This window comes from Ursus maritimus, unplaced genomic scaffold, assembly GCF_017311325.1.
Source record: "Ursus maritimus isolate PB19 unplaced genomic scaffold, ASM1731132v1 scaffold_11, whole genome shotgun sequence".
Lineage (NCBI taxonomy): Eukaryota > Metazoa > Chordata > Mammalia > Carnivora > Ursidae > Ursus > Ursus maritimus.
In genome coordinates this window covers 8,609,233-8,621,297 of record NW_024423453.1, presented here as the reverse complement: position 1 = coordinate 8,621,297, position 12,065 = coordinate 8,609,233, and the positions used below count along the sequence as shown (strand labels likewise).

Sequence of the window (12,065 nt, the reverse complement as noted above, 5' to 3'; positions counted from 1 at the left end):
TTGAAATAAAGGTGATTTGGGGAATTATTGATATTCATTTCTATACTTTCTATAGATAAATGTTGCACCTTCATTACAAATAGTCTTGGCAAAACTAGTCATCCGTTATTAGGGAACTTTTGCAAGTGAATACTCACAAGTTCATCAGATGGGTTCAGGCACCATTAATGCAGCTTTGATGAAGTTGAGATACTGTAATGCTTAGTATGTTTTAAATATCCTAAGTCAAGTTTCTTTTCTTATTCTTCCAGCAACGTTCTACTGTTGCTTCCATGATGCACAGACAGGAGACCGTAGACTGCTTGAAGAAATTTAATGCTAGAAGAAAACTAAAGGTAAGAAATTTTACATTTTTGTGGGGAGGTAGACTTGGCAGAGTGAGAAATGAGATTCTATATGAGAAAACAACTTTTCAGCAAAGGCTTTTAAATGTGCAGACCTCAGTAGTCTTACTATTCTCCTTCTGGGTCTTCAGCAAATGGAATACCACACTGGAATTAAGTCTACAGTGAAGAGCTAGGATCTCTGTGGCAGTGTGTGCTGTGGTTCCTCCCTTCAGAGGAAAAGAACTGTGCAATTTGATAGCATTATGTGAAACAAAAAACATGATGGATGTTTTGCTCTCAGGAAACAAAAAAACAAAACAGACAAATAAAAATCCCCTGACTGAAAGTAAGACTAGGAGAAGACTTGTTATCAAAGACTGTTTATTTGTCAGGTCAAAGATTTGCATAAGCAACATTAATTTCATATACTCATCTTTCTGACAGGGTGCCATCTTGACAACTATGCTGGCTACAAGGAATTTTTCAGGTACATGTGTTAAGAATTCTCCTTATTCACTGCTCTCTCCTCTTTAAGAGTTATCTTGGAATTAAAGAAAAACCTAGTAATTAGAAAAACGCTATTGTTTAGGAATAGCAAATGTCTGGCATGGATTCCTTCCACACAGTGCCTATCATTAGGAATCGGCCTGGGTACTGTCTTCGCAGAGACATTAGGCGTGTGACTGCACTCTTCATGGGAGCACTCAAGCAGTGCTTCCACTGGTGAGTGCTGTGCAGCCTTTGAAACCCACCTGTCATCCTTGCTGGGGTACACACAAGTTGTGCAGATATGTTCTCCCTCTTCTTGAAGCTCAGCATTTTGAACCTAGGATGACTAATTCTCATTGATATTTCACCAACTAATAAATAGAAGTAAGATTTTTTTGTTTGTCTCATTCTCATAGGGAATCCCAGTAAGCAAGATTTTTAAAGGAAGACCGTTATTGAGGAACCCAGTTCTCTTAGGCCCAGGTTCTTTCAAAAGTACAGTTGTATCTTGGTACACTATAAGAATGGTTGCATATTTCAAAGGTATCTAATCTCAAGAATTTACAGAGAACCCTACCTCACAGTAATGTCACAGGATAATAAATGTTCCTCATAATGATTCCATGATAAAAATAATTTTTAAATAAAAGAAGCTAAGCCATTTCTTTATTATAGGAGTGACTTTCCAAAATGGACATAAATATATATTATGTCCAGAAATTACTTGAATTTTGGAACTCCCTTCTTTAATAGATTATCACAAAGGACCAGGTTTCCAAAAATCAAATTTTGGTAAATGCTAATTAGTCTTGGGTATGGGGAGGAACTGAAGCAGCAGGAAAGCTACATTTGGTAAAGTGGCTGTTGAGACTTGGAAGGATTATCAAATGATTTTTGATACCACTTTATTTTGCTTACTATTTACATAAGAGAGATCTGAAACATCAAGTTATCCAGGTATTCTTCAGTTATTTCTCCCTGTACATATGTAACTCCTGGGTATTAAAGTGCTATCAGGTGATGATCCATCCTTATCAAATGTTTTTCAACCTTCTCAACCAATTTTTAGTTACTGTTTATGACTATATTAAATGGTCAGCTTTTGTCCCCCATCATATTTAGTTATAGATAATGTGAAACCAAAAGGGGCTTTCTAAAGGCTTCCGCTGACCTGTTAAGCAGCAACAAAGATAAGAATACAATGAGTAATACTACAAATTGAGGGACCATGTTAGTCAAATGTATGTATTTTGTCCATTTTGTTTGGTGTAATAAAACATCGTTACTTTGTCAAGTTACCTGTTTTATGAATAGTTGATTAATGTAGTTGACATTTATATGGGTGAGTTCAGTATCATCTCGTTAAGTATTTACTAATATATACTATATTCAAATAAATATTTCACTGTGGCCCAGAAATTAGTGAATCAATAAAAGATAGGATGATTAATATATATTGTTAAAGATAAACTAACTTGAAAATTTTCATCTCCAATATTAAGACTGTATATTTTGTTAAAGTCTTAAATACACTCTTAGGCATAGATTGGGCCTTTTTAAATATATAACACTCATGTATAGAAGCTTTTTGTGTACATCACATTTTCCTTTTCATCATTGTGTAAACTAAAAACTCATGACTAATGTGTGAATTTTATATTTTTTCTGATGTCTTAGCATGAAAGGCAAACTTTTTTTTTAATCCATCACTTCAAAACCAACTGAATAACATTGGACCCAGTTACAACATCTTGTACTTGATATTGCATTTTAGTTTTGAGTATTTTATTCATTCTGTTTCATTAGCAAACATGCTCTTTAAAGTAATTTGTCCATAAGTATATGGTTATAAAGTTGTTTTTATTTTTTTTTCTTTTCTCCCTTTATGTGGAATGTATTTCTTGTGAGGTAAGGTGAATAGTAACCAAAAGGGACATTTCTGCATCTCCCAGGCCAAATTCCTGCTTACCCTGAATCATTGTCTTCTCTTTGCTTGCTCTTGCAATTTCAACTATTCTGAGTTTGCTTTCTAACCTATTAACTGCCACAGGATTTACTTAATATTGCTTTTTAACACTAATATCTTACTTAATATTTGACTCTAGGCAAATAGTATTATAGTTAAGGCAACTATTCTTACAATGTCAATTAATAATAAATTAATAGCTTTGTTGCTAAGAACTAAATAAAATTAACATTTTTGTATCTTAAATAAATTTAAAATTATACCAAAGTGATATCAAAATAATATCCCAAATCAAATGGATGTCAGGAAATTACATGTTCATGCAGTTGTATTATAGCTAGGTATTTCCATTTCAGATGCCAAAGTCTATTCTGATATACTTAAGTAATTATACATATATATATGTATATATATACATAATTTATATATATATATATATTATATGTATATAAAACATCAAATGGAAACATAAATGTCTACTTTGTCCTGCATATTCATAAGTGTTCTACACTTGCTGTACTAATTGTCATTAGCAGTTATATAATCTGTTCACTGTGTATGAATGTACCCATTCATAAGTATATTTTTTGAAAGAATGACTTCACCTTCTAATATATTCAAGAAGCTCAGTAACAGAAAGAATGCTAAAAGCTGTCCTTGGAGAAATTAGTTTCATATGAGACCGTATACTTCAGCGGTTCTTTGATTTAGTTGAAGATTTTGTTTTGTTTTATATCTTACCTCAAATTTTATGATTTTTAATTTTTTGATGTAAAAGGCTTTTGTTTATGAAAGCTTTGTATTCTGATTTTGAAGTATAAAAGAATACGTACGTAATGCCTTTCTTAAAGGCCCTATGCTAAGTGTTTAAAACATTTGCTCTTGGCCAATAATGCACCCTTTCATTTTAAATACAGTTAATACTATTTTTTGTAAAAATGAAAGCTCTGATTTCAAATATATGTATATATATATATATTTTAAAGGATGTTATTTAGCCAGAGCAAATTTTCACAAATAAATTTCAAACCTTTAGAAAGAGGGGCTTAAGTGGCAGAACTGACATGGTCACCATACTTGTAGTATGAATGAACATGTAATACAATCTGTAAGCTGATGTCTGAAAACTGAAATCAACTTTCTGGATTACAAAAGCATAGTCCAGTTAAAGTTCCAGTATCCTTTTCGCCATCAACAGTGAAATAAAGTCCAATAACATAACTGGCAAAGTGTTCAATTATATGCAATGAACTAAATAAGAATTTAGTTCTAAATTTGATGTGGCAAAACCAAGAAAAGCGATACTGTATTTCAATGTCCTGTAAGCTCGCGCTTATTAGTGTGATCTTGATAATCTGGCATATGTTGGCCATAAGTCAGTAAAGGTGATAGAAGGAGACAATAACCTGATTTGTTGCCTGGCGTGGGTTTCTGTGGATAACTCACTGAAATGATTTTACTCTCATTTTGCAGCAGCCAAGAGTTTGTTGAAGAAACCAGATGGAGTAAAGGTAAGTTAAACAGGTGCTCTTAAAATCAGTTCTGACTTTCAGATGCTGGATCATTTTTAAATGTTAAATATAATTTGTGAGTTTTCACAGCTTGTATTTCTTATAGTTCCTATAAAGGATACAGGTTGAAGTATAAAATAATTTAATACGTAAAGATGACTAATATGTATGGCAAGAAAAATTGTATTTTTCTATTTTATTATATATTAACTAATCTGACAAAATAATACTTTAATATGGAGTCATTGTAGAAACTGAATGTCTAAATCATCTCTGCTTTACTACAGTCCCAAACTAGCATAGTGACCTGAAGATTAATGAAAACCAAATACTTTGCGACTAGTTATGCTATGTTCTTGAAGGCTGCTGAAATGTATAACCTGAAAAAAATCAAGTCATAGGGTCTGGGAAATTGAATGTCAAATGATTAAATTTCTCTGCTTGGGCAGTTTTTATAAAGGTCTTAATTGTTCCTGTGCTTCTATCATAAGGCATTGAGACATACTCAAGGTGAATATTCTGAAAAAGTATAGAAAAATTTTCCAAGAAAGATAACAACAGGATATTTTGGCTTTCTTGGATTTCCAAACAAAGTAATAGAACTTATTTTCTATTGAATCTATTTTTTTTCATGGGAATTTATCTTTGCTTGAATGTAACCTTATATTTGTATTTTATTTGTTATCTTTCCGGAGTATTACCTAAGTATTTTGTTTCTTTAATCCTTTTCTTTCTCTTCCAATGGCAGATGCATACATTCCTTATGAACACTTCAACATTCTTGGGAATTAGTTAATATTCTAACATTTGAACTTGACCAAAGTCAGGTTGTCAGTTCATTTTGAAAATACAACATAGAAAATCATTTGTCACTTCTTATGTTCATGCCCAGTCATTTCTTTACCTCCTGTTTATGAGTGATTTGGGAATTTCCAGACCTGTGGTTACCATGCACTTGTGATTCCCATTAGGATGGCATTTGCCTTTTACCAATTGCTTTTCTCAACCTGTGATGTTCTCTCCCCTCTGCTTAGCTTATTTAGTTTCAATTTCATTAATTACAGCTGATGTTGACTTTTTCCCAATGTTACATTGTGGAAATGTGATATTTTAAATTTTCTAAATGTTTCATTCTGTGTTTTTCTGTACCTTTCAGTGATCCAGAGGTCACAATTCCTACGGAGATATTTATTTTTACTACTATCCTTATATAGAAAGAAACATTTCCAGAACTTTTTTTCTTCTACACAACTTATAGCTCCTCTTTAAATAGAAATTTATTCTGTGCTCCATGCTTTGATACTTAAAAATTCAACCGGTCATATTTTTTTCTTTTCCTTTCTCTTTGACTGGTCAATTCAGAAAAGGAAGTCCAGTTCGAGTGTTCAGATGATGGTGAGGATCTCTATCTGCCAGATTTCTCCTCCTGGGAAAATTCACACTTAGGAATAAAAACAGTCTTGTTTACCTTAGTGTAAGTGAAGAAACTGTAGGACCATTACACGTCAGTGTCAGTTAACTATCAAAACGCACACACATTCACATAATACTGTTTATCTTTGAAATTGGATTTTTACAATACGTAAAAAGTTCATATCTTTATCCGTATGCTATTAAAAGATCTTTTATAAGACCAGAGTCCAGTTTTCTCTTGAAACTGAAGAGATCATGACATAGTTAATGTCTGTTTAATGATAAGTGAAGGAATATACTAGGATTATTTTTAAGTCATGATCATGATTACTAAAATAGGAGTTATTTTTAGTTCAGATACACTATAATGCATCTACCATGAAGCTTATAAATAGTGTGAAAGTGAGCTTACAATGGACCCATCCTAGTTAAGCACCTTATAGAGGAAACATTTATTAACCTCAAAACTGAATAAACTGAACACCTGAAAAATAAAAAATATCTTGCCCATGCCTCATAACAATAATTCAGTGAATTACTTAAATATCTGGTTTGATTTAGTTTTGTTAAAGAAAAATAGCTTCCATAACATAGAATAACCACATTTCATAAACAAAAGTGCCAGAGTTCTTGTATATTTAAAAGACAGCTTATAGTTTAACTCCTACTTAATATCTGACTCTTTAATAAAAAAGTCCTCCTAGTCTTTTATTTAGAAATTCTCCTATTATTTATTAACTAATTAATATTACAAGTACCTTCAAAAGACTTCCCATAGTAATAAAAGATCATTAAGCTTCTCTTTACGTTAACTTACAAAGTCTGTAACTGGACATTTAAACACAACTAAAAGTGGTGGTTGAGGCTCATATTCGTCTAACTCCCATTTGCCGTGCCTGACAATAAAGGATGGCTCAGCTGGGCAGAATGGCCCTCAACTGGAAGACGTGGCGCTGTGTGTACGCTGCGTACCTATGTGTGAACGTGTGTAAGGGTGTGTGTTGTATGTGTGTGTGCACATTTGTGCAGAGATGTACGTGTGCATAGGTGTGCATGCGTGACATTTTCACTGAAAGAAATCAGTTCTTCACAACTATTCTAGAAAACAATCAAGTCTCTTCTCTCAAAACAGAAATAAAAACATCTCAAAAAAAAAGAAGTATCTCCGTATATTCCTTTTTTACTCTTGTATCTGCTGATATAAACTGAGTATAACATATTAAACATATGTGCAGGTGCTTTAATTGTAAGTACCTCTGATCATTTGATAAGAAGTCAGCTGAGTTTTGCCACGCACCCTTCCTGATAGGAAATTATTTGTGTCTGCATCCCTCCTCTTCCATCATGTATTTCATACTAATATAAGTACTAAATTTTGATCCCTTTTTAATAGATTCCATTATCTCTTATCTCTTTCTGGCTGTTGCACAAATTTGATATTAAGTTCTGTGCACTTTTATTTAAAGAAAACTTTTAGACCATCTGCAAAATAGAGATTGATGGTTTAACATTTAAAGAGTTTTTCATTAAAGGGCACCAGAAGTTTTCTCTCTTCCTGCATGTCACAGAGCAGTGTTACAGCTTATTTAAATAATACTAATACCAAACAAACACACAAATGTGAATGAATAGGAAAGCAAAATGTTACATAACTAAATTAATTTCTTTAACCTTCTGTGTTCTTCCCAGTACTGGTTTCAGCGTGAGCTTCAGGTATAAAATACAAAAGAAAGAAACTCCCAGAAAGTCCAATTAAATTGGTGTAATTGCTTATAAACTCATCTGGTATTCATCTATTTTATGCAGTATATTTTTGTCTTTGAGACCCTTAAGAACATTTATGCTAAAATTATGGGATGTGTTCCTTTAGATAATAACATGTAAAGAAAATACCCAGATAATTCAGTATAAGAGAATGAATGTTAATTTATAGTTGTGTTTGGTAACCATAATGTAAGTTATCATATATGAGTTTAAGTGAATGTTGGTTATTACTGTTTAGTTTTTGATTCTTTAGTGCTCAAACTCAATTGTGATTTCAAGTTGACACTTGTCTACAAAGAGTTTTCTCTGTGGACCCATTGTAATACTGATTGATCCTCTGAGTTGCTTTCACAATGTGCCTTCCATTGTGATATGATCTTTCTTTAAGGTCAACCCCAATATGTGAAAGCAAAGGAATGATATTACCAAACAATCTTCAACAGTAGCATTTTGAAAGAAAGCAAAGTAGTAACACTTTGACAGAAAACACAGTGTTCTCCTCTCAAACAATTCTGAAAAAAGTCTTTTTAGATTCAGAATATAGTGAAGAATTCAGTTTGCCCATTCATAATTGAAGATGTGTTTTTTAAAGGAGGCCCAGACTTATCATTTTAAAAATATATTATAAAGCCTGCATTTCATCAGAAGATCTAAGTTTTGAATTGGATACCTACTAAACAGAGTGACGATGGCTTCCCAGAGAAAGACGGTCTATGTGTGACTTCAGGATCAAGAATAATATGAAAAACAAAACAAAAAAAAAGGAATGTATTCGTAACAGAGAACAATTGGAAGCTGGGAACAGAATCCAACATGAAGAGTATGAAAATGTTTATATTTATTTCATACTCTGAAACTTGATTTGAGCTCCACTGAAGCAGTTCTTTGTTGGCTAATGTGGCACAGCCACAAGACACTGTCCTAGCCTGTATGCGACCATCGGAGACTAGAATTGACTATCATTCCTGTCAGACATCACAGTGTCTTTCACGTTCATCCTCAGTGGCTCTTTATTTTCATGTCTATATCTCCACATAGACATGCTGCAATATAGAGACATTGGCTACCAAGGGGTTTAAGGCATCTCTGTTTCTATTTTCTGCATACCTACAGATAAACAACAAAGCCAACGTGGTAACCAGCCCCAAAGAAAATATTCCCACCCCGGCGCTGGTATACCTGGACTCTTTGTAACCCTTCTTAAGTTCTTTATTGTTTTTTGTTGTTTCTCTCATTTGCTTTCACTATATAGATACATATATTATATAAGTATTTTATTTTTTTGGGTTTTGTTTTGCTTTCGAAGATATGAGAAAAGTTCATTTTTTTTTCTTTTTGTTAAGGTAGTTGCCAAGCAGTGTGTTTCTAACATGAGATGGTCTCATTTCATTGTTGAACATTATTCTGATAGCCGTGGTCTCTGTAGTTGAAATTGTTGCATGCTGCTTTAGAAATACAGTAGAATGCGCTTTGGTTGCTCTTAGCTCTTCCTCTGATGGTAGCTCTAGATTTTGCAAACAATGGTTTCCTCCTTTCATGATGTAAATATTGACATCAAGGAGAGCTAAGGGGATTATTGCTAGACAACAGTAAATGTCGACCTTATTCAGAGTTCCTGTTTCCCTCTTATTAAAAGACAGCAGGGCTTTGTAAGACCTCACTTTCTGAGATAAAGAGGCATTGGGTAATTTTGAGCTTTTTTGTTTATTGTGTTTTAAATGATCACTGTTTCACTTTAATCCAAAGAATGAAATGTATAGCATAGAGCTTTGAATTACCAGTGGAGACCAGTTTTGCCCATTTTAATCAAATTCACACTATTTACAACTAAATCATTTTAATACTTTGAGATAATGTGATGCTAAAAGTCAAGATTTGACTACTGGCATTCAGTACTCTGAGTTCCATAATGGTTTGCCCAAACTATTACATATTTTGGTATAGGTTTTCTAAAATATTTCTGATTTTTTACTGTCCTCGGTACTATTATTTTAAATGAATAAAAAATACTAAGGGGTTAAACCAGAAGGTTCAGTTTAAAAACATTTAAAGGAAAAAGGATCTATCAAGATAGCAAGTTATCTATGAGTATAAAAAACAATGTCAATCACACCTCTAGCCAGGGAAAGGAAGAAGGGAAGCAGTAAATGTGTTCTGTGGTACAGCATATACTGTGGTCAAGAGGAGATCCTAGAGGACATAGGGTGCTTATAGTGGGAGAAAATTTTCACTGGGCTGCAGTAACTCTCAGTTACCAAGACATCATGCAATGAAAGTGCCAAGCATGCCAGTAATATATGGACACCAAATCTTTTTTAACCTCAGTCATTGAATATTTCTCCAGTTCTCTGGTACAAAACAGAAAGGAATAATATTTTCTTCTTGGAAAAGCATGCCTTTACAAGCAAATCTGTATATGTAGTCCATAAAGCTGAAATTTATTTTTAGGTATGAATTAACATGGCATTAGTAGCAATATATCTCAAATATAGTGATTATATGATTAGTTCTAGAATCCTTTAAAGAACCTTTTCAATATTCCATAGAATTGCTTATGGACTTTTGAAATACATTCTTTAGGATAGCCTTTTTTTTAAGCAAGGCACAGTGTTCTAGATTTTCAAAGAGTATTTATCTGGGTATTAACTATACACTACTAACTATAATGATGACACCATAATCGATTCTCAAAGATACACCTGAAAAAAAATCCTCACAAAGGATTCAAGATCATTTTAAAGAGTTCTAATTTCTAGTGTCCTTGGTCCATTTTCTATAGGACAAATGTTAACAGCCTACTCACTAAAGAAGAAAGGAAAGTTCTGTTACAGAACTTTGTGAAACAGTGAGTGCCTCTTTAGGTCTCTATACTTCAAAGCCTCGTCTGTTTACTGATCACGAATAAGGTCTTTTGCATGCTGCTGCTGGGTACTGAGGTATCCTGTCTCATGGGCTCATCAGGGAGATCTTTCATCAGTGATCTTATCAGCTGCTACCTCTGACAGTAGTTAACATTGCTTAAGCTCTTGTCACTATTTAGTTTTGTCAGCTGGCTCACTCTGCTCTGTCCCTCACACTAGTAAGAATGTACTTACCAATGCGAACTGTTTCTTTCTCTATTTTGTTCTCACTCAGGAGCCCCAAACTACTGTAATCCACAACCCTGATGGAAACAAGGTATTCAGAAAGAATCAACATCATCTTGCTTTAACAAGATCACACATTTCATCAAATATCCAAAGCAAAATTAATTCATTATCTGAACATGGGAAAGAAAATTCTTACCCTTTTTTACCACACTTTTTTTTTGGGGGGGGACCTAGTATTGTACACATATTTCTTTCAAAACAAAAATGAATGACATCTTGAAAGAGAAATGAATGGTACCATTAGTCATCAAAGTCGGGTTAAGCAAAGTCTTTATGTCAAGATGAGTGTGTATCTTAAACAATTCCATCTGGTCCTTTTTTTTTTTCTTCTTCTCCATGCCTGTCTGTGCGTTGTACTTTAGTTATATTCTGCATGAAATTTTAGAATTTCTTGCTGTATCATTTCACTGTCTTCAAAAAAAATCAACTTGAGTTTATAGGTGTTTGTTTAAATTTAATGTTGCTTTTGCGTTTTATTTATTCTGTTGTCATAGTGTTTTTTTCTGTTAATTCCCTGTTGTTGGTGTTGTTTTTGTTGTTTGGCATGAAATTGAAGGTAATCAGGAAATTTCAATTCTTATGAAATGTTTGTTTTTGTTGAATTATATGCATTTCAGTAACAGATATTTAACCACTTGGGCTGAAAGAAGACTGTAATGTTTTCTGTCTGTTGTAGATTATTTATGTAGCATGTTAACTAAATAATAATACTTGTATACATGTCTATAGGATGAAAGGAGACATTTTCTGAACATATTCCATGTTTTCAGTTTATTAATTCTCATATATTATTATATCTCTAAGGGAAGGAAAAAATATTTCATCACATTTTCCCAAATATCAAATATAGTCATGGGTCTAATTTCTCCTTACTCTTATCAACAATGTTTAAGTCTTAGAAAACACATTTCCTCTGGTTTAACATTCAGTTGATCAATATTAAAATCATTAAAGTAAAAAAAAAAGTATTCTTTAATATGAGATGTATTTTATGGTCATGACACTTAAAATATTTTAAGTCCCTAAAAGACTTGTAGTACTCAGGAGCATCATATAGGAGAACAACTTTTTAAAATATCGTTAGCAAATGAAAGACCAAGCATAACAGCTGGAGTGGATACTTCGATAGTTCTAGCTATATCATTTGTAAGAGTTGCTGCATGATATTTCTTGCTTACATGAATTAGTTTACTTTTACAGTGCATGGGTTTACCTTCATCTTAAGTTTAAATTTGAACACTAGGTCACATTAAGAAACGCATGAAGATTCTCTGCTTTGGTTTTGTGTGTATGGAGAGACTCTGGGTACACATTTAATTAGTCTGCCACTTTGACTTAAATATTACATATGATATTTATATAAATTGATTGCTTTTTTGATTATTGAATCTCTACAAGGACACCATTGGTATTTGCATCATTTTCCAAAATCTGTTTTTCATCACTG

General features: G+C 32.9%; 1 protein-coding gene across 14 annotated transcripts in view; it reads left to right on the top strand.

Annotated features, from left to right (window-relative positions):
• CAMK2D (calcium/calmodulin dependent protein kinase II delta) overlaps positions 1-12,065 on the top strand; it is a 312,574-nt gene that overhangs the window by 263,410 nt on the left and 37,099 nt on the right. For 6 of the 14 annotated variants that reach the window (XM_008689455.2, XM_040626265.1, XM_040626262.1 and 3 more), the window contains 4 exons: positions 252-335; positions 771-813; positions 4,255-4,292; positions 10,605-10,646. In XM_008689455.2, the coding sequence (XP_008687677.1) occupies positions 252-335; positions 771-813; positions 4,255-4,292; positions 10,605-10,646 (207 nt within the window). The remainder of the gene's footprint in view (positions 1-251; positions 336-770; positions 814-4,254; positions 4,293-10,604; positions 10,647-12,065) is intronic. The other 8 variants (XM_040626263.1, XM_040626267.1, XM_008689450.2 and 5 more) reach the window with 3 other exon arrangements.